General features: G+C 43.3%; 1 protein-coding gene across 6 annotated transcripts in view; it reads left to right on the top strand.

The window, feature by feature from the left end:
* The window catches only part of caskin1 (CASK interacting protein 1), a 122,477-nt gene that overhangs the window by 88,236 nt on the left and 10,811 nt on the right, over positions 1–23,430 (top strand). For 2 of the 6 annotated variants that reach the window (XM_086288025.1, XM_086288024.1), the window contains exons 11-21: positions 3,027–3,272; positions 7,337–7,441; positions 8,217–8,335; positions 13,903–13,984; positions 14,526–14,635; positions 17,051–17,161; positions 18,735–18,836; positions 19,019–19,157; positions 20,860–21,003; positions 21,619–22,817; positions 22,919–23,224. In XM_086288025.1, the coding sequence (XP_086144151.1) occupies positions 3,027–3,272; positions 7,337–7,441; positions 8,217–8,335; positions 13,903–13,984; positions 14,526–14,635; positions 17,051–17,161; positions 18,735–18,836; positions 19,019–19,157; positions 20,860–21,003; positions 21,619–22,817; positions 22,919–23,224 (2,663 nt within the window). The remainder of the gene's footprint in view (positions 1–3,026; positions 3,273–7,336; positions 7,442–8,216; positions 8,336–13,902; positions 13,985–14,525; positions 14,636–17,050; positions 17,162–18,734; positions 18,837–19,018; positions 19,158–20,859; positions 21,004–21,618; positions 22,818–22,918; positions 23,225–23,430) is intronic. The other 4 variants (XM_086288028.1, XM_086288026.1, XM_086288027.1 and 1 more) reach the window with 4 other exon arrangements.

The raw sequence follows: 23,430 nt of genomic DNA, 5'->3' as shown, positions 1-23,430 counted from the left end.
AACTTTCATTGCTTGGTGCGCCCCTCCATCTTAATCAGCTTTTATTCACCTGGATGAAACGTACACAACATATTCAGACCCATCCTGTCATCTCGGTGTGACTGAGCAGCCACAGAGAGGCTCAGATGTTTTTAATTGTTTGTCGTGTTGGTCCCTATAGGTCTGGTAGTTCTGTTTACCAGTATATGTCTTCTTGTCTTAGTCTGTATGAGTGTCTCTCTAATTGTTGCTCACCACTGACAGCCGTTACCTGTTGTCTGTTCATGCTCATCACGTCCTCCTCTGATTACCTTTGCACACTGCATTACCACCTCGGCACTATTGTGGCATCACCCATCCTTTCATACACTAAATCATGCAGCAGCTGTACGCCGCCTTATACTGTATACGGCAGCTGTATGCAGTGCAGAAACAGCTGGAATGCTCCCACTTGGCTTGCAGAGCCAGACTGACTAATCACTGCTACCGCTCATCCGCGCATACACAGATACACACTGTGCAGCATCAGCAGCAGCTGTTCTAACAGGAAGTTTCATTTACTCAGCTGTTTTTCATCAATTTTTAATTATTCTTTTCTCTCAGTCAGTTCCCTCTCCATGTTATATTGCTCTCATCTGCTCTTTTATTCCCGCTAACAGGGAAGCAGCAGCAAAACCTTTCAGAGACAACCGTTCATAATTTGTCCTAAATGTTGTAATAACGCTCGTGCATTTAAGCGTTTAGTTTCAGTGTAGAGTGACCAATCACAAAAACAGAACAAACTTTAGCAGCTAGCTTGTGAAAGAATGTCTAGGCAATTATCTAGTTATAAATATTATAGATATATTAGCTATAAATGTTTTGCAGGTTTATTAAGTCAGCGTTGTTGTGCTAGTGTTGTGCTGCTGCTACTACTAGCAATACATTATATAGAATTATAGACTTCAGTAAAATGTGGAAGGCATCAAAACTACCAATGAACACATTTGGAATTAAACACAAAAGTGTAAAATAACTCAAAACGTGCTTTAAATTTTAGATTCTTCAAAGTAGCCACTCTTTGCTTTGATTACTGCTTTGCACACTCTTGGCCTTCTCTCAATGAGCTTCACGAAGTCGTGACCTGAAATGGTTTTGCAACATTCTTGAAGGAGTTCCCAGAGATGCTGAGCACTCGATGGCTCTTTTGCCTTCACTCTGAGGTCCATCTCATTCCAAACCATCTCCACTGGTTTTAGGTCAGGTGACTGTGGAGGCCAGGGCATCTGGCTAGCACTCCATTACTCTCCTTTTTGGTCAAACAGCACTGGAGGTGTGTTTGGGGTCATTGTACTGTTGAAAGATAAACGATGGTCCAACTAAACGCAACCCGGATGGAATGGTACACCACACCTCCATCCTCCGTTCAGCTTTTCTGCTGAACGGCAGGTGGAACCAAAGATCTCTAATTTGGACTCATCAGACCAAAGCACAGATGGTCTAATGTCCACTCCTTGTGTTTCTCTGTCCAAAACAAATCTCTTCTTCTTGTTGCTTTTCCTTAGCCGTGGTTTCTTAGCAGCTATTTGACCATAAAGGCCTGATTCATGCTCCTCTAAACATGTAGAGATGAGTCTGCTACTGGAGCTCTGTGTGGCATTCATCTGGGCTCTAATCTGAGGCGCTGTTAACTTGCGATTTCTGCGGCTGGTGGCTTGGATGAGTTTATCCACAGCAGCAGAGGCGATTCTTGGTCTTCCTTTCGTGTCCTCATGTGAACCAGTTTCATTGTAGCACTTGATGGTTTTTGCTGCTGCACTTGGGGACACGTTCAAAGTTTGAGCAATGTTATGGACTGACTGACCTTCAGTTCTTAAAGTAATGATGGACTGTCGTTTCTCTTTACTTAGCTGATTGGTTCTTGCCATAATATGAATTCTAACAGTTGTCAAATAGGGCTGTCAGCTGCGTACCAACCTGACCTCTGTGCAACACAACTGATGGTCCCAGCCTCATTAAGAAGGCAAGAAACTCCACAAATAAACTCTGACAAGGCACACCTGTGAAGTGAAAACCATTTCAGGTGACTACACCATGAAGGTCAGTGACAGAAGGCCAAGGGTTTGCAGCGCTGTCAACAAAGCAAAGGGTGGCTACTTATCCAGCCGGTACTAAAGCTAGGAGTCATCAATGCTACATTTTATTGTTTGGTTACAACTGGCTAATGACTTGCAACAAAGTAGCAAATTTAAAGTGAAAATAATACACAAAATACTAATACAACAAAAGTGAAATACATTTTAAGTATGCACCTGTAAGGAATAAAATATATTGAATGGCCAATTATGTTGTTAGCTCGCACACTAGAGAGAGGACAGTCCTAACATCGCATCAGGTTAGCATCAGGTTAGCATGTGTTCAGCTAGCTTCATTACTAAAGTGCTATCTCTGGTTCAGAACGTCTTCTTTCCATATTCTAAAAGTTGTTATTATGTTAACATGAAAAATAAAATGCTATTCCAACAAAAGTATGCAGCTGCTGTCGTAAGATGCTACACAGCCTCTCCACAATGGTTGATAAAACAAGATATTTATATTCATTTGCTCCTCTGTGCTGAGGCAGGTCTCTACCACCAACATTTACTAAAACTGGCACATGTGAGTGAAAGACCTACATGTTACGTAGAAGTAACACTTGTAGCTAATAACATGCAACAGAACATATTTGCTGTTTTGCACAGTACCACTGCTTGATTCAAGTGCAAGTTTATTATCAGCCCCTCAGCCCATTTCCACTTTCACGGCAGCGCTCCGTTCATTTCATTCCACTGATGCTCACAGCTGTTTGTCATTCACTGCATCTACTACATCAGCTTTGTCCTTCATTCCCCTCTTCCTCTTGGTTTGAGTTCTAACTTCAGTCCTTGTTTTTAATTTTCCTTTTTTTTCTTCCCTTTTTTCTTACATGTAATTCTCTGTCTTGTCGTTTGTTTGTCACGTGGTGGTGGCTCACTGTTGGCTGGTTGTGTGTGTGTTTTCCGTGTGTCGTCACGGTGGGTGTTATCTAGGTTTGGCCAGCACAGTCATTTGCACTCAACAGTTTCAAAAGATACCGCTGGTTGCCCCGGCGACGGTTGCCCCTGCCAACGCAGTAGTCAACGGCAACGACACCACGTTCCATCAGATCCATATCCTGCCTCCACCGCCTCCTCCTCCACCACATTCCCATCAGCCACTGCTTCCACTTTTCACTTCCTTTGGCTATAACAGGTCACCCGTGACAAGCCCACAGGGAGACACACCTGCTGCCCCAGGTACACGGCCCCTTTCTCATTATTATTATTGTTATTATTATTATCATTATTATTATGTTTATTATTATGTTTATTATTATGAAAGCTTTAAGGGATGCTTTCCTTATGTTTTATGAACTAATTGCAAGTTTAAAAAAATCTGATCGGCTATGTAAGATTCAAATTGGCATTTTTCCTGTTACGAAGGCATCCATTAAAGTTTTCTGTTATTAAATCATTATCCATGTAGTTTTATGTGTTGCTCATACTGTCTAACTTTTGTTTTTCAATTGTTGCTGTTGTCATTTCCATTACTGAGATCCAGAATCCGCTTTGGGGAAGAAGAGTTTAGACCACCTGATATTTCTGGTGTTATTATTTCAGTTGGCTCTGTGGACAGAGATCAAACCGTGCAGGGAAATAGTTGCAGACCATTGCACAAAAATATGCAATACATACAGTTACAGGAATGACATTATATGTAAAAAAAAAAAAAAGATTATTAAATAAGAACCATAAAAGTTTAGATAGAGTTTGTCTTTTTTAATCTCCAGCATACATAACAGTCGTTTCAAGTGGGTTAGGTGATAAAACTCAGATGTATATTGTTTTTTCTGTGTTATTTTCCATTATTATCCATGAAATCTATTCCCTCATTACATTCAAATTGCTTTAATATACATTAACCTCTTAACCCTCTGTGGTCAGTTCTAACCCTAGTCCCAACACTAATCCTAACCAGTATGAGAAGTTAACTTTTATTTTTATTATCAGTCAGCAAAAAAAGAAAATAGTCAAACTGACACATGAGAAAACCTATGCACATTTATTTTCCCTATAAGAGACCATTTCACCTTTCTCCTAAATACAGGACAGGGTTAGGGTTAACCTCTGGCAGCTCATCTGGGGTAGTGGGTGGGATTCAGGTTAGGAAATCGAACAGTGTTTAGGAGAAAAATCATAATGCATAATATAACATAATAATAAGAAAGTGAATATGCAAGACTTCATTTGAAAGGTACCAGCTTCTAGTTTCTGAAAGGTTGCCAATATAACGTTTGGCTAAACAAAAAATAGCCTAACCAAGACAACTTGCTGGTAACCAGAGCGCCTCCTGGGTCTGCCTCCTCCCGGTGGGACAGGCCTGGAACACCTCACCCAGGAGGCGCCCAGGGGGCATCCTTGTCAGATGCCCGAATCACCTCAGCTGGCTCCTTTCGATGTGGAGCAGTAGCGGCTCTACTCTGAGCCCCTCCCGGATGGCCAAACCTCTCACCCTATCTCTAAGGGAGAGGCCAGCCACCCTTCGGAGGAAGCTCATTTCCGCCGCTTGTATCCGCGATCTCGTTCTTTCGGTCACTACCCACAGCTCGTGGCCATAGGTGAGGGCAGGGACGTAGATCAGCCGGTAAATTGCTTTGCTTTTACACTCAGCTCTCTCTTCACCACCACAGACAGCTACAGCATCCACATCCATCTGTCGATCTCCCGCTCCTTTCTCCCGTCACATGTGAACAAAACCCAGAGATACTTAAACTCTTCCACTTGGGGCAAGAACTCTGAGGTTGACCCTATATTTAAGCAAAACAGTCATTGATGGGACTGATGTAAATATGTGTCAGTTAGAAGGACTGTTATCTTCATCCCTTGAAATGCCAGTACTCTCAGTGCGTAGGGTTAGAGTTAGGCTTAAATTACTGATTCATTTTGCAGAAAACTATTTTACGTTATTTGGTTGTATTCAGACCTTTTCAGTAAAAACAGCCCAACAGATGAGCAGAAGACAGACAAGCAGTCGATGCTGTTAAAGTGGTGCAACTGAACAGCAGCGCCACATTTTTAAAAAATGCTTTCAGCGTCTTTGCTAATAAGAGAAGTTAGGCTGGGTAGGCTCCTCATTTTGTGACAAACCTCTGTTCTCCTGAGTTGGTTTGTGCTTTAGTTGTCTTGATTTGTAGTTTTTGGTTTTTACAGTTCTTTCCCCCCGTTTCCGTTTCCTTTTGTTCTTCCCTCCTTCCCTGAATTTCACCATCGTCCCAGCCACCAGGGCAGCCCTGCTCCTTATCCCGACACGCTCCACTCGAAGCCCTCTCCTGAACAAGCCAGAGTGTTTTCTGTTCTGTCCTCGTCCTGCGTGCCGTTTCACGTCTGTTCATTTTAGCATCACTTTTACCCACCTTGTTCACTTACCGTCACTGGATGTGAGTGTGTGTTTGTGTGTGAGTGAGTTGGTGAATTATTTCAATAAACTCTTAGGTCTGTACATGTGTTGAAGGGTTTGGAGAGTTAGAAATTGTTATGATTGAAAGAAACATACAGTAAAGGTGTTTTTCTTTTCATATTGGGAGCAGTTTTAGTTTGACAGCTTTGTGTTTGTAATACTTTTGGCGTTTCTCTTTACCAAACGGGGACATTTTCTAGCTATTCAGTGAGAAACTGCTTCCTGAATAATACAAATTTTATCTTCTTTGATTGTTGAACATGAGATATTAGGGGGGGAGAAAAAAAGACTATGTAAAAGTTGGCAACTTACAAGGTATAAAATGTCAAGTGTTGCATAAAAGACCCAAATACATTGCTAGAAAATGTCCCCGTCAGTGCTGTGCAGGTAAGTTTTTCACTGATTGTAAACGGCTCTGTGAATGGGAGACCATTCTGTTACCTCGAGGAAAACGAGTCCTTCCTTTCTTCATCACAACTATGTCAGCTCAGCATGTTTTCTCTGAGCCTCGATGGTTCAAAGACGGCACATTTCACAAGCAGCTGGAATATCGGGCTCTATGAAAGGATGTGGAAACAGACTGGTCAATAACGTTCCCAAGGTCACTCTGAGGGATGCAAAATGTCCACAAGGAGCGTCGCAGCTCAGTTTCTCTGCAGCACTGTTGGTCACACATGTAAACCATTATCCAGCCCTTATTAAGATGGTTATAATGGTTTATTTATAATACTCTCCAAATGCACTACAGCAGCCCCATTCTGAAAAGCCCAACATATATAATCACATATTTTTGGATGCATTATATATGTATGTGTATGTACATTATGGCATATATGTGTATATACACAGATTTTCATGTTATGGATTTATTTATGTACTATTGGTATATAAATGTTTTCATATATCTATATATATATGCTGTGTTTTTTTCTGTGTGTGAGAGAGAGAATGTGTGTAAGTTTGAAACCTTTCCTTTATTGCTCCTCTCTCCTACTGGACTTACTTCCTGTCTTTTTCAAGAATTACTTTAGAGTTAACTTAATTAACTCCACTTTATCCTTGCTGTTCTGAGAATAGGACGGATATGAATATGAACATACTCCAGACGACAGTGTAAATTTATCCATTGCAACTTTTTTTATGGATCAAGGCAGGTTGTGATTCAAGATGCTGTCGTCTGAAGCGATTTAGGACTAACATGAGAAAATGTGAGGCCACTGAGAGGCGTTAAGCCTAATCTGGGAACCTCAGTAATCTGCAAACGTCAGCCGTTACCACGGCCTGCACTTGGTTTAAAGTATATTTAAGGAGCAGATATAATCTCATGTATTTTATACAAACTTATACATATAATATATATAAATATATATCATATGAACTTGTTACATAGTACAGTACACATACGTAGCATTGATAGCTGCAGTATTAAGTGCAGACCTGTGTGCTAACCTCATATTAAATCCACTCTGAGGTCAAATTTGAATGCTAAATATCACAAACATATAAAAAGAAAGAGCAGACGTAAGCCCTGCAGTATTATTGTGAACATGTGGACAGTTACTGTTAGTCCCACTTGTTCTGTGGACCTTGTAATTGAATACAAAGCTACCATACGTTGACTCATGACACATGGTGTTAGCAGCTACCTATGAAATGGGAACATTTAGCAGCAAAATAGACAATTATTAGTGTTTTTATAAAATAAAAGTGTAATGCATGGCTGCATAAATAAGCACAGTGCTGATTGCTATAGTTCTGTTCCACAGAAAAATGAAGTATTACTGCGTTAAGTGGCAGAACAACACCAGTTTCCTCGGTCACTTTAGAGTCAGTTAGCGGCTAACAGTGGTATTCTGTGTTGAAGGTTGTCGCGGCTCAGAGGCAAGTCCTCAAAGTTCTCCTACCCCGTCCAGCGGGCCCCATGGAGGCTCCAATGAAGAGATCTGGGTACTGCGCAAGCCTGTGGCAGGTAACTAAGCCGCGCTGCGCTGAGCCCTCAATCCCTGAAACCTGAAGGTCTGACCAGGGGTCAAACAGTATCTGACGCCATTCAGAAAAACTTTTCATACCCAGCGCTGCCATTTCTAAGTGCCTACAGTAGTACAAATGTCTGGAAGACAGAAACCACTCATCTGTTTGTTTGAACCACAAGATGATGTGGTTTGAAGGCTTTCAGGTACTCTTTGACCTGCTCCTGACAGTCTCCCATCTCCTGCTTATCCTTCCATCCGAAGCTTAGCTGAAGTCAGCGGCCTTATGTGTAGGACTGCAGCCATCTGCATCGGTCTACAGTCTTTGTGCGTGCGTGTCTTTCCAACTGCTTGTGTGGGGACATCAAGAAAGCTAAAAAATCTGAGAGAAAACCCAAGAGAAAAGATGGTGTGTGCGTGCACGTGTGTGTGCAACATGTATGAAAGTGTCTTTATTCCACTTTTCTGTTCGTCACTCAATCGTCCGTCACCCTGTCTGTCCGTCCTGTGCATCCAACCACATGCTGCCCAGTGCATTTCAATGGAGAGTCACACCTCTTACCACACTGCTTTGGATATCAGCTAAACCACTCAATGCGTGTGTTTGTGTGTGTGTGTCTGTGTGTGTGTGACTGTATGCATCCATCTTGTTGCATGTTTGCATTCGTATGAACAAAATCTATACGTGTTGTTTGGGCGGTTGCATGCGTGTGTGAATGTATGTGTATGTCGTGTGTGTGTGTGTGTGTGTGTGTGTGTGTGTGTGTGTTCCAGGTGGAGATCGCAGCAGCGTCGGTAGTTCCGGCAGTGTAACCAGTGTGAGGTCATCAGGCAGTGGGCAGAGTGCTGGCAGCGCTGCACACATCCTCCACGCACAGGCTGAGGGGGTTAAGGTACCCTACACACACACACACACACACACACACACACACACACACACGCAAACACTTGACTAAACCTAACGGATGATCTTAAACAAGTAGTGAAATTTTCTGAGGTATTATGAAATGGTCCTTTAGGCTGCGTTCACACTGCAGGCGAAAGCGCATCAAATCCGACTTTTCTGACCCTGTGCGACCATCTATCCCATCATGGTGACAGTGTGAACGGCTCAAATCCGATATTTTCAAATCCGACCTGGGTCACTTTCGTATGTGGTGCTGAATCCGATACATATCCGATGTTTTAGAAAGCGACTGCTGTTTGATGGTCATGTCGCATTAAATCCGTCTTTTACGTCACTGACACGAGACAGACGCCAATTATCAGCACCGGAGAAGACATCGCGAACGCTTCCTGGCCATCCAGTGTAGATGTTGGGAAGAGAGCGTTGGAGAAACGTGAACATTTTATTTGTACTGTATAATCTGCAGATTCTGACAGAAACCTGCAGCTATCCTTTGAAGCAGCGCTCCTCTAAAACAGCAATAATGATAGTTATAAAGTTAGTTTGTAAATAACAAAATAACTTTATAACTTAAAGCAAAATTAGGAAACGTAAAGTCCGAAGTCTTTATATTAAGGCCATCAGTCAAACAATACTGTTGCTCTGGGTGTAAACAGAGCGTGTTGTGTGTGACGTCTTCTTTTGTGCATGCGGTCGCTTTGAGCGTTCACACTAGAGCGCGTTTGCTGTCGCATTTTATCTGTAGTGTGAACGAGCAGACAAAAAAAAATCAGATTTGATAAAAAAATCGGAGTTGAGCATCAAGACCTGCAGAGTGAACGTAGCCGTAGTTTGTAAAACGTAACAAGCTGGGAGTTAAAAGCTGAAATTGAAATATTTGTGGCTGTGCAATAAATTGTAACATCTCATGACTGGTTACTTGGCTACTGGAGGTCAAAAATGACAACTGAACAGGCTTTGGGGGCTTGTGTTTATTTAATTTAAAAAAACTATTTTATAAAAGTATAATGTAGCCAGTGTGACAATATCCATTGGTTTTGACTATAGTTTAGGTTTTAAGTTCAAAGTTAGTAGAGTGCTAAGTTATTAGGTAATGCTAGCAAGTTTCGAGACTTTCATTCATGTGGGTTTCCTTAGTGCTAAGGCAACGGGCTAATAATGGTTCAGTCACACTAAAGTTAAAACTGCGGCCTCTGCAACTGGGAAAAATCTGCGCTTGCTTCGTGATTGCATTGTAGTTACAGCAATTAGTTGGTGGCTGCAAATCTCTCAAGTCCCGCCCAGTACTTTCATTGTTCAGGTCGCCTGGGAAATGTGTCTCCAAATAACTGCAGTCCAACTGATTGCACTTACACGTATATTACGCCACCCAACACGTTCCTATATTACGAGTTTGGAAAAATGAGGAAACATGAGAACTGTTTGGAATCAATCTACACATGCACGTTTATTTTACTTAAATCGCTTTGGAAAACACTAAGGTTAAGGTAAGGTTATGGTTAGGATTAGGGATTAGGGTCAGGGCTGGAATACACGGCTGGAACGTGTGTTACCGCAGGAGCGTCATCCTATTCGATTTCATGCTCAATCCGGCGCGTAGCATAGGAGCGTGGGTGGTCACCTTTCCAATGGAACGCCTCGGGATGTGAGAAATCGTCGGTATATTACGCGTCGGGAGTAAGAACGGGCTTCACTTCCAGGTACTCCAAAGGTTTGCAAGCCTTTGTAAAGGAATAACATTTTGCCAACACCTTTCATCAATCTGAGTCTAAACCTGGTTTGCAGCTGGTTGTTTTCTGGTTATATTGCTATATAAAAGCATCTCATTTTGTAGATACCACCACCCTGCACCATCCAAACTTGACACCAGTTTTACACTGAAAGCAGACTGACTCCACCTAATTGCTGTTTTATCGCCATCTTGATGAACCAGAGTCACTTCACAGTAACTGACTGTGTGGTTGCAGACCTGCTCCACATCTTCAGAGGGATGTTGTTTCAAATACAACAACATCTCAAGTTCACTGGTTCCAGTGATTTTTCTGTGCCATGGTCTCAAACCACAGTTTATCCTAGTGTGACTGTAGTATAAAATACTAGTAAACACTAGGAAACCTGCAGCAAACGCTTCAGGGATTGGCTCTACCACCATGTACATCATCACTGATGAAGGCTTACATGATGATACTAATCCTGCTTTTAGAAGATCTATTATATTGTATCTACTGTACATTATAAAACGCTGTGAGGCGACGTTTGTTGTGATTTGGCGCTACATAAATAGAATAGAATTGAATTGAATAGAAGATATAACCTTTGTTCCTTATGAATGTTTATTTATTCCAAGTCTTACCAATGAGTGGACAACATCAAAGTCATTTTTATTTCTTCTTGTCTTTAAAATGAAGGTACAGGGCTGTTGTTTGAAGCTACAGTTCAGGACGTCACATGTAAATAGTTTGTAGGCAAACAGATGAGTGGATAACTGTGCTTTGACTTTTTTATGCTATGCCTTTATGCATTATTCTTTTTAATATTTTCCTATTTGTTATAGATAAGATGTAACATTAAAAAAACATCTGTAAAAGTAAAGTATACCACGACGTTAAAGATTGAAGTAGTGGCACAGAGATATGCCACATGGACATTATATCCCACATTTTTCTCTCATAAAAAGATTATGCAGATGGATGTCAGTTATTTGAACGCACTACAGTAATAGAACCACACAGCAGATTTGTGTAGCTCAGACTCGGTGAAAGCCTCTGTTCTCTCTGCATCTCGTTTCTCTTTCGTTGGAAGTCCAATTTTTATTGCAGTGCTGCAGGTTTCAGGAGGATGTTTTACTGTGATTAATGCGGTGGCAGTCGGCATACATCATGTCAGGGTTTTTTTCCCAAAAGACAGCCTTTTCTCCAGAGATCAATTCTAACTGAGATGATGTAGGTACTGAATCTATAAAAGGCAGAAACAGCACCCAAGCAACTGACTTTTTTCTCACTGAGGATATGATATTCAGCAAAGGTGTGACTGTCCCCTGAAGGCAACAGTAGATAATTTAGAATGAGTATATGAGCATGAAATGGACACTTATCATCAGATATCATGATTTCAGGAAACCAAACCCTTTAAACGCATGTTTTATCCAGGATGGATGGCCTGTGGAGTAACATTTATTAGAAGCGATACCACATTTTTCTTTAACAAATGAAAAGTAGAATTCATTATTCCTGAAATATACTCACATGTACTTTAGTTTTGCTGCTACAGCCTCATTTGTTCTGGTGTAATGTGTAGCCTGTGGTGACTATTGTAACAGTAGTGAGTTTATTCCCTGCCTTTATATATAACCTTTCCATACTACTGCCATTGTTATGTTTTAATATGCCTCAGATAAATTCAATTTGGCCTCCGTGTTGGCACAGGGAAGCCAACACATGGTTTTATATCTATAATAAAAAAGAAAAGAAGCTCTGACTGAATTTTCCACCATGTTTCCAGCTGTGTGGTTCATGACAAAAATTTTTTCACCTAATAGTTATCTTAAGAGCTTAAAAATGAAGGATTTCTTACTGCGATGCATCAACTTTAGTATGTTTAGAACAAAGAATATATGATAATGTGAAATGTTATTACCTTTCGCTTGATCTGAACATGTCTTTCATTAGAACATTAAAAAACTGGTTTGACCAACTATGTATCCATGCAAGCTGTGGCAAGATATGCACAGTTTTCTAATTTATAGTCTTTACTTTCTATATGATGCTAATTCTGACAGTAAAGTCTTGCTAATGAAGAGTGCCATGTTTGAGATCGTACACTGTGGTTTGCTAAGTGTACAGAGGAGCAAGGTGTTCGACAGAAGGGGGTTAAGTTATCAGAAAGTTAGCAGTAGTTAATCGAAGGGACTACTACGCAACTCCTAGCTCAACGTAGTGATACGGTAATGTTAGCTAAATGATATTTAGCTTAAGTAGCTAATATCAGCGGGCCAAGGCTAACTGGGTCATGGCTGGTAGACAAAATTAAAACTTGGCTGCAGCTTCTATGTTGGAAAACTGAAGCCAATTAAGTGTCTTAAACTTTCTACCGAAAGGCCACCAGATGGCGATAGCTATGGTCACAAAAAGACATCCAGTCCAACAGACGTCTGTGGGAAAACAGCCAAACAGGCAGATGAAGTGTGGCAATGAAGCTATTCTTGCCCTATTGTACTTCTGTTCATGTGGACGTAGCGTTTTCAGAGGGAGAAATGTTTTGTCATTCATCCAAGTCTTCAGTCTCAGCTGACTCCAGGTTTCCCCAATCACCTAAAGAAAGCTCCAGCTGATCCAGGAGGGAAGGACAACCGCTGCCCAAGCGAAAACCCGTAGTGATCCCGTACGTGTCAGGAGTATCGGAGCAGTTGAGACGCATTTTTTCTAAACACCAGGTCTCTGTGGCTTTTGAACCCCAAAACACGCTGCGCCAAAAAACTGGTCCAACCCAAGGATCGGGTCCCCCGACACAAACAGAGTAACATAGTGTACGCTGTTCAGTGCAGGAGGATTGTCAGGATTTATACATCGGGGAAACCAAACAACCTCTGGCGAAGCGGATGGCACAACACAGAAGAGCTACCTCGTCGACGCTGCAGTCTATTTACACGTTTTCATCTGAAAACGCTCCGCGTCCACGCTAACGTTTTCAGACGTTTTCACAGAGTTGTGCGTCCACATTGAAACGACTGAAAACACTTACGTTCCAGTCCTGAGCATGCGTGAAACGCAAGAAGATTCAACCTGCCTCATTTCTGTCTGCTGCTTATTTACTTTCCGGCTTTTTGAAACGTCGCGGCAAACTGTCGAGGAAAAGCTTTTTTTAAATGGACTAACAATGAGGTGGAGTTGCGAGTCTGTGAGTAACACAAATTACAAAGTTGCAAAAGCGAGTGAGAATGAAAGAATTTAAAGAAAAGCTCTCTGAATCATGTACAAACTGATATTAATCTTTAATAGGGCTGTCAAACTTCAGAGCTGCAAAATGCCCTCCGCTATCTTAGTTTAATTGGTCACATGACTGCATCACGTGACTAAAATGCGTCATCGTTTTCGAAAAGGCTCCGGGTTCGCTGTCCACACTGCGACGCGAAAACGGCGTTTTCAAACGTATGCGCTTTGGAGAGCGTTTTCAAAATGCTGCGTTATCCTTGAACGAAAACGCCGTCTCAGTGTGGACGGGAGGCCAAAACTGAGAGAAAAAGATGCGTTTTCAAAGGAAAACGTATTAGTGTGGACGTAGCCTAAGACTGGGCAAACCTGCAGTCAGCTGAGACTGAAGACTTGGATGAGTGACGAAACATTTCTCCCTCTGAAAACGTCCAGATGAACAGAATCAACCTTTGGGATGATTGAGCATGCATCGAGATGAAAATATGCTGTATTTTCAGCATGTTGGAAAAAAATGAATGCCACGTCAGGGCAATAAAAAGAAAGTCGTTAGAAGTTGGTGCTCCTGTGTATGAAAGTGTGGTCTCATAAATGTGCTGTGTTTGTGTGGACTTGTTTTTTCCAGCTTTTAGCCACCGTCTTGTCTCAGTCTGCCAAAGCGAAGGAGCATCTGATGGAGCAATCCAAGTCTGTGGATCAGCCTCCAGGTAGGCCAGGCAGGTGACCAGAAAAGAAAGAAGGCTTTCTCCGTTTCCTCTTGTTGCTTATTACTAATCTCACCGCCAAGTATTTTAGGCATACTGTAATATTTGATAACACAAACCGAAGCACAAGCAGCAGGAAGCTGGTGAGAGAAAGAAGAGCCAATGCTTTCTAATAAAGAGGAGAAGAGCAGAACCAGGGAGCAAGAGAGTGGGATGAGTCTTAATCCACAGGTCTTTTAGAAAATGTCATCATTTGCTTTCACACACAAAAAGATCTTGGCTTGTTTGGTAGACAGATGGCCAAGGCAGGGGATGTAGGAGGGAGTGTAGAAGGGTGTGATTGGTTAAAAAAAGGTTTGCTGTATGTTGGGAACCAGGAATTCTGTTGGTTGAGCATCAAAACAATGAAGACGACCGATCGCAAGGCAGTTAAAGGAGGAGATTCGAGGTCAGATAGCAAGCGATAAACTCACCTGTTGATCGATCCAAGTATGCAAGCATAGGACGACAATTTGTGACTGGCCAACAATATTTCTCCTCACAGGCTCTGCCAGCTCCTCTCGGACGTCGAGCCAATCAGGCTGTCCACTCCACGAAGCGCCGCCTTATGATGCCACGGCAACCAGGAAGGGGGAGGGTCCATGCGAGGGGAAGGTAGGACAGTCCCAAATCCCTACAGATTCCGCCTTTCATGCAAACACATACAGGCAGTCGCCACCATCAGCATCTAACTGCAGGATGATAAGAACGTAGCTTCTCAGTCACCACAACCACAACACTCGCTCTCACACTTGTACACACACACACACACACACACACCAGGATGTCCCATCGGTTTCTCTCGCAGCTGGCTTCGTCCGTGCTGCGAGTTTTCGGATGCAGCCACGACACGGTGAGTGTGAGAGTGGATCCTGTATGAACGTGAACGAGGAATCGTGTGTGCGTGTGAGAAAATCCTGCATTTCTGTTATCTTTTACCTGCTGGCCATTGTTATTCGCCCCTTTTAGTTGCAGCTTCTCTTCTTCCATTGCTGTATTTTTCTTACTTTGCTGGAAAAACATCTGATAGTGCACCTGAGGGAAGGACATCCTAGTTAGATATTGGCGGGTGTGTGTTGTGTGTGTGTGCTGGCAGGGGCCCAGCAGTGTGCATAACGTGGGTGGACTTAGCACTAAAAGTGTGAAATCTGAGCTTGCACCATGTGCAATAAATTGTCATTTACTGTACAGTGTATGTGTGCATGTTTGCCCATGTGTTTGACTTCACGTGTCATTGTACAATCGTTTCATGTTCAAAACAAAACCAAAAACAAAACAGTGAGCATATTTAAATAGCAGGTGGTCATGGTGGTAGTGTGCATCGCTTGCCTGCAGTATATGTGTGCACACACTAGCATGTAAGCCATGTTCTACTGACCATCTGTTAGATAGAGTCCCGATTCCTCTGCACCCAGCTTCACAATACTTCCCTAGACGGGTAACGTGGAAGAACGATGGGAAGAACGATGGGAAGAACGATGGGAAGAACGATGGGAAGAACGATGGGAAGAACGCCGGTGGTTCTTGAGGGACTTTGAGGAAGCAGGAGGGACACGGGGAAAGAGAGAAAGAGCCTGAAAGAATGGAGAAAAACAAGGGTGACAGGAGGGATGTGGGAGTTTAAAGAAAAGCAGCGTGTGAGTGGGAAGAAGTCAAGCAGTGGTTTTCCAGTTAGGCCGATTGCTTTTCCATCTGCTGTCACACAGCAGGACACTACTTTAACCATACTCCATCATAATAAAGGTCTGGGTCATAATGAAGGTCACCAAGCAACAAATTTACCTGGGACTGCACAGCATTTTTATTCCTTCGACGCTCACCCCATATATTGATACGGTGTTCAGTCTTGATTGGGTCTAGTTTATAAAAGCCAACACATGAGCCTCGTGAGAAATAGGACAGATAGAGGGCACACATATCATAACACCATATAAACAAACTTTTCATTTCTGAATGTTGGACTTATCGAGGCAGAAAACTGTATCCTGTAGTTGTCCTACATGATCAATATCAAATCACCTGGAATATTCACACCACACAACAGCATTGATAACCTGTCCCACATTGTCCAACTTTTATTGCTACACATTTAATCAAACTTACTGGCTTTAAAGAACTTCATTAACTAATTGGTTTCTTAAAATCTGTATAAAGTATCAAAATCACTTAGAATTTTTTTTAGTTATTTCAAAAACAATAACACTTGCTTACTCCAGTAGCAATCGTAAGAAGTCAAAGATTAGCTTAAAGTTACGTTTAACAGTAAGAGGCCTGTCTTTGACCCTGTGGTATTGTTGGACTGTAAAACAGGAGGGAAATATTTGCTAGTCTGACTGTTGTTTAGCATGCTAAGCTACATCCCAGACCCAGGATTTCCAGGCCTCAGTGGCTTCCCACTTTTCATGTCGCATCCTGGTTAGCTAACATCTGCCGGTCTAACAGACGCCAATCACAGATAAAACATGGACAGAAAGCTGAACTTATAATGTGAATTTTTAAGGTTTTGAGTTAACATGCAATCAGTCAGAAAATCGGGGTTAGAAGTGTGAAAGTATCTGAAAAGGGGAAGTGTGCAAAAGCGAATGTGTATGCTTCTAATTAAGAGCAGCGTTTTCTGGCGTTGCCTTTTTTGCAGCACTGTGCAAAACAAACAGTAGACACTATGTGTTTTCTCTGCTTTCCAGCTGTAAAGTGTAAGATACAGATTAGCCTGTTGTTGCTAATCTGACCTTCTGTAGTAGCTGAGATTCTGTCGACTGGACGTTTTCCCTTCCTAACCTTAGCCTGGTTTTCACTGCAGGACCAAGGGAGGCTGTCCAGGGCTATTTCAGTAGCCAGCCAGCTTATAATACCGCTGAATCATCCATTAATGTGTAAGAATTAGCTTAGGACCACCCTAAAGATGACAAGACATGGTCATTAAAATGTAGCCCCTCTTTTGCCCTACTTGGCCCTGCTGAGAAAAAAAAATGGCTGTCGAAGAAACACATGGAGCCAGTGACCGCATGCCCCCTGTCTTCTCTCCCGTAGAGCTCAGAGGCCGTTGTCCAATGGCTGAGCGACTTTCAGCTGCAGGTCTACGCTCCAAACTTCCTGGGCGCTGGGTATGACTTGCCCACCATTAGCCGAATGACCCCGGAGGTAAGGCAACTAAACCCTGACCCTGACTCCCAGAGAGGTCGCAGGCACCTCCAAGGACCACAATGAGAACAAGTCTGCACGACTTTGATTTGTGTTGTCCTTGATGTTTTCAATATGCATGTAAATAATTTATTTTACAAAACAAAATCGCAAGTGAGCACAATTAAACCACTCAACCAACCACCTGCCTTTTCCTGCCTCGTGCCTCACCTGCCTACGTTCACTTTCCTCCCCCCTCGATCATGTATTGCCTTCCCCCTCTGACTCCAGAAAAGGTTTAAATGTGTGAACCCCTTCGCGTACTGTTGAGTCTCTGGGCTCTCACCAGCCCCACAGTATTAAAACCTTTGCCATCGGCTCAAGTCTGAAGAAAGGTCATAAAATGGCCATGAAGATAATGAGACACGAGTCATCTTGCTGTTCGTATCCCTATTTTTGCAAAATGTTAAACAGAAAATAACCAGTACAAGACGACTGTATGTTACTGCGTACTGTGGCTCTTGGTACACCCTAGTGGTCACTTAATGCAAGTTGTGTGTCGTACTTAATGTGTGGACCTTTAAAAGTAGTTCCTTTTTACTCAGAAGAGAATGTCAAATAAAGAGTTGCAGTATGGGGAAATTATTATGTAATGTTTTTGTGTTTAAATATTGTCTTCAGAATTCTGCCTAAATATGAATTAAAAATAAGCTCTGGTTTAAATGTTAGCATCAAGATCTTGAAACAAAGTCCATAAAAGACAAAAATCCTCCTGTGATGATACCTATAGTATTTTTACGTGTTTGTTGTTTCCATTTTAAGCTGCCGGTTGAACGCAGAGAAATTTAACACATTCAAAAACCAACTCAGTGAACTTGTGTTCGACTTTGTGACCCTTCACCTCACCTCCAACGCTGCTCCTGCTGCTGCTAGCTTTGAGGAACAATCCTGGCCCTGCCACACTTAAAAACAAATAATTTATAGCATTCATAAATTACTTGTGTATATATGCACACTTTGTGCACGCTGAAGGGACTCAGATTAGCGATGGCTTAAAGGGCTTTTCTCATCAGAGATGTGTCACTGAGCGGAGGCCTCGTCTCCTGGTTCGTCCCACAAAATGATTTATGCAGCCAAGTGTACGTGGCGGCTGTTGTATAAAAGTGTGTTCTCGGGTGTCCTAACAACTTCCAGTGAGTTGCACTGAAGTCAAATGTAGCACTTGTGCCGTGCAGCGCTCTGTGATATTTCTGTCTTCTTTATATCAAAGTGCGGTCATGTCTGCGTACCAGATTCAGCCTGTTTTTTTAATTTTGGCCGCCTCCTTTCACTGCAGACATTTGCTTTTGTTTGCCATGCTTTTCTTATGGGTTTGACACATCCGCGCTCTTCTCCCTTTAGCCGACAGAAGCCTTCATCAGATATCACGCCATCTCTTGTGTTGCAAATTTTCTTCTGAGTGTGTGTGTGTGGAAGACAGAGAGAGAACGACAGAGAGTGATGGGCACTTGGGGAGATTTTCTTGTACTTTGTGGAATAAAAATGCCTGAACATATACTTACAGCTTCTTACTTACATGTTTGTGTGTGTGTAGGATCTGACCGCTATTGGAATAACTAAACCAGGTCACAGAAAGAAGATAACATCAGAGATTAACAAGCTAAGTGTTACAGAGTGGCTGCCTGAGCATAAACCTGTGAGTACACGCACACACAGACTTTTTAAACCAGTCAAATAGATGCTTGTATGTCATTGCTATGCCAAAACTTTGATTGGTTGATCATGACACGAAGTGTCCTGTGGGCTAATATTCTGAGCTACCATGGGAAGCTACAAGCTACTGCCTGCTCAGCGCTCTTATTTCTGGCATTCTTACAGGCTAGCCTAGGAGAATGGCTATCTTCTGTTGGTCTAAGCCAGTACCACCAGATGTTAGTGCAGAACGGTTACGAGAACATCGACTTCATCACGGACATCACTTGGGAAGACCTGCAGGAAATAGGCATCACCAAACTGGGTACGACAAACAAACAATGCAGTGCTTGTTTTGTTTTTCCACTGTGAAACTGTCATGCGCCGTGGTGCGCGGGCACGAAAGGATCCAGGCGCAGACTCCGAGCTAACAAAAAGACACTTTATTAAAACAACGAAAGGCGACCCGGGGAAAGTAGAGAGCAAAACAGAAACTAAAAATCCGGGGAAACAATGACACGAGGAAGCCGGGATCGGGACGGCGGGGGGGATAGAACGGAACCGTGGGAGCTCGGGAGGGAAGTGTGGCAGTCCGTGGGGGCAGGAAGTCCGTGGAATGGCGAGTGGGCCAGGTGAGCGCCGCGAGATCCAGTTGAGCCGGAGGACAGGCAGGTAGCAGACGGCGAGTAGAAATCACTGTGGGGATGACTACGGACTGGCGTGGAGCATCCGTCAGCGCCGGATTAAGTGGATCTCCGTGTAATCACCGGGATGGAGAGCAGGTGTGCTAGTGATGGCCCAGCCCGGGGGTGTGGCTACCCGAGCATCACGCATTCCACAGACCATGACAGAAACATGAAAGTTAAGCTACAGTATCCCCTACTAATCACAAGACTCTGCATGTGGTGTATAATGTGGCCAACATTCACATTTGAGCATAGCTTTATGTATGTTAGGTGCACTTAATAGAGATGAAAGTAACCAGTAATCTCAAAAATAAACGAGTGAAGTGATTAAAATGCAGACTTAAAACCAGAATACGTATATAAGCATATGCAGAGAGTTTGGAAAGTATTCTCAGGGCTTCACTTGTTCCACATAATGACGTGTTACAGACTCCAAAATGAATTAAGTTAATTTTTCATCTCAAAATTCTACATATACACCATAATGAGTGAAAAAAGTTGACACTCAAAATTGAGATCAGGTGTGTCCTTCTTCCACTGATCATCTGTCAGACGATGAACTTGATTGGACTCCATCTGTAATAAATTCAGTTGATTGGACATGATTTGTCTCACACCTGTCTATATAAGGTCGTACAGTTGACAGTGCATGTCAGAGCACAAACCCAAGCCATGAAGTATATGTTAATGATGAATTATGAAGACGTCTTTTAGATTTTCTTACAGGGAAGCTAACTATTCCCCCAAAATACTAGCACTCTGCCTCTGGGTGCTGAATGGTGCATGAAGGGTTTACGACAGGATATCTGTAAAAAAGAAGCCGGTTGAAGATTTCTGCTGCTAGAAATTTTCTGTTGCTAATCATTTCATGACTGAAATAAAAGCTAAAGTAGCTCTACAGTTCTGTGGCATCCCTAAAATTCAAAGAAAGGTCATTTACTACACTCAAAACCTGAGCTTTATTCAATATCTTGACCCCTATGAACCCCCCTAACCCAAAAAACTATAACGAGACCTTATTGGACTACATAAAATATAGTAAACTTATAATATATCACACCCAGCATCTAAAGAGTGGGAGTTCTGAGTTACAAGTTCTCTGTCCACGCCTCCCCATCTATAAAACATTTACTAGCTAAACTGGTTAGTGTTACCATGTTAGCTGTAGCGTTTTTAGATAAGCTAGCTTCTGTAGCCTTACAGTTTTCTCAGTTAGTCAGGTTTAGTTTTCTGTTCAGGAGTTAAGGGAAAGTGCACTGACGACAAAACAAATTTTCAGTGAATTTGACTTGTATTACCTGTGTTATGCCAAACTGTAATTCCACTTTGTTAATGCTGTAGGCCACCAGAAAAAGCTAATGCTGGCGGTGAAGCGGCTGGCTGAAATGCAGCGCAGTTCAGATGGGCGGGGTTCCCTCCGAAAGAAGCCCCCACCAATCACGCAGCAGCAGGAAGTCATGTCGATGGATAGTCCTCCCCCAGATGGTGAGATCATTCAGGAAAATCTCAGCCTGTACAGTTTTAACTCCATCTTTAATTGGAATTATCTGTATGTTTCATTTGATTGTGAAACCAGTAAAAAAATAAATCATGTTAGAGTTGCTTTGGTCGTCTGCTGGTCAGATAGACTGGTGGTCCACTCTTCTTTGTTCTCAGTGGATAGTCCTTGAGCCCATCTCAAGTCCCCCATCAGACCACAGCTTTCAGACTGGTTGGTTTGGCTATCTTGCACATCTGTTGACATCTGTGACACCTAACTTACTTTACAGATGGCTGTGGAAATATCAGAAGCTTCCCTTCACTTGTCTAGGTGGATTCATACAACTGTCTAAAGACTGTATTTAGTGCATCTTCCTGAATGAAAGTCTAGTAAGCATCTTTATTTTTGACACTTGACCAAATCTGAGTAGAGCTCATGCTGTTTGCAGTTTGGGGGTTAGGTTGACTGAGCCCATAATGAAGCTACTAGATTGAAAGCAACTGCTGTGTAACAGTGGTAAAGCATTTCATCTGAGTTTCATTTACTTAATAAACCTTTTGTGAGATAAAAAGATAAGATTTCATTTATCTTCATCTGAGTTTCTCTTTGTCTCTCTTCAGAGGTCATGTCTCCCAAAATGAGCACCTTCCAGGACAGCGAGCTGAGCACTGAGCTACAGAATGCAATGACCCAGCCAGTTCAGGAGGTCAAAGCTCAGCGAACACGCAGCCTCAGCAAAGACCACGATGAGGTGCTTACAGGCGGAGGAGGAGGTGGAGGTGGGCCACCTAAGAAGGAGGCCCGGACTATGAGGCAGCAGAGCAGCCAGGGAAGCGCGTCCTCTCACCGAGGCAGTGTATCCTCACAAGGCAAACATCGTCACTCTCATTCTCACTCGCAGCCTGCACCTCCCTACACACCCCCACACACTCCTACCAAGACCAGGACCTCTTCCTCCTCGTCCACATCATCTGTGCAGAGCACGTCTTCCCCACAGGCCAAGCCCAAGCCGTCCCCACAGTTCATCCAGGGGGAAAGACCTCAGTCACCGCGCTCACATCCTCCTCAGTCTCCAACCCATCGCGGAGCCCCGTGCCAGCTTCAGCCCCAGCAGCAGCAACCTCAAATGCCGCCGCAGCACCAGGCTCACCCTCACCCTCAGCACCACCCACAGATGCAGGCGATGGAGGTCAGGGAGAGTCAGCAAGTCCCAGTCCTCTGTCTCCCACCAGAGGCAGAGTTAGCAGAGGAAGAAGGACCAAAGAACTCGTCTGTCCAGAATAAACGCGCTCACACGCTCAACCGATACGCTGTCTCAGATAGCGAGTGCGATGAGAGAGCAGGAGGAAGAGGAGGGGGTGGAGGAGAAGCAGAAGCTGACGTTGTAAGCCAGAGCTCAGCCACTGTGAGAGGGGAAGGAGGGAAATACGCCACAGTAACTCACCGAGTCAGCCGTAGTCACTCCGTACGCAATCAGGAAAAGGGCGCCAACCGAAACCAGAGCCAGTCGTTTGCTCTCCGTCAGAAGAAAAAAGGCCCACCCCCACCACCGCCCAAACGCTCCAGCTCAGCCATCTCCACCTCCAACTCCAACCTGGCAGATGCCAACACGCAGCCGAATACGCTCACCACTACTGGGGGGATGCTGGATGTGCCTTACTACCAACAACGGCGGGCCAGCGACCTGGGGGTGTCCGTGGAGACAGCTGCCGTGGAGACGAGCAGCGTTGGCAGTGTGAGGAGCATTGCCGCCATGTTAGAGATGTCTTCTATAGGGGGAGGAGCCAAAGGCATGGCATTGCAGAAGAACTTTTTGCAGGTAATGTATACAGAACTTCATTTCTCTAACATAACATATATGTTTATTTATTCATATGTATGCTGTAACTAAGTGAAATATGGTTGTTGTGCGTTCAACAGGTGGGGAAAACACGCGATGCCATTGGTCTGGATGGTGAGGTGGTAAACCGACGACGAACCATCAGCGGCCCCGTCAGTGAGCTTGTGGCTGCTGCAAGGCGCGACCAGCCAACTCCTTTGACTTTCCCCTCTCCCTCCACCCAGCCTGAATCCTCCCCTCCTCCTGTTAATTCCTCCTCACCCCAACCTCCATCCTCACCCCACCCCAGCTCAGGAGGTAGTGGCAGCTCTTCAGAGAATCTGCCTTTTGCAGAGGAGGGAAGTCTGACCATCCGCCGCCAAGGTCGAGGAGAAGGAGAAGGACAGGTAGCTATCAATATATATGTTTGTCTATCTATCTATCTATCTATCTATCTATCTATCTATCTATCTATCTATCTATCTATCTATCTATCTATCTATCTATCTATCTATCTATCTATCTATCTATCTATCTATCTATCTATCTATCTATGTAATGTGCTAAAGCTAATGTGCTCTAATGTATTGCAAATCCATAGTCAAGCTTCTGT

This window comes from Aulonocara sp. 'chitande type north' Nkhata Bay, linkage group LG4, assembly GCF_057382095.1.
Source record: "Aulonocara sp. 'chitande type north' Nkhata Bay isolate Kocher_YH1m ecotype deep benthic linkage group LG4, A_spYH_male_GT1.1, whole genome shotgun sequence".
Lineage (NCBI taxonomy): Eukaryota > Metazoa > Chordata > Actinopteri > Cichliformes > Cichlidae > Aulonocara > Aulonocara sp. 'chitande type north' Nkhata Bay.
This window is presented reverse-complemented; position numbering and strand designations above follow the sequence as displayed.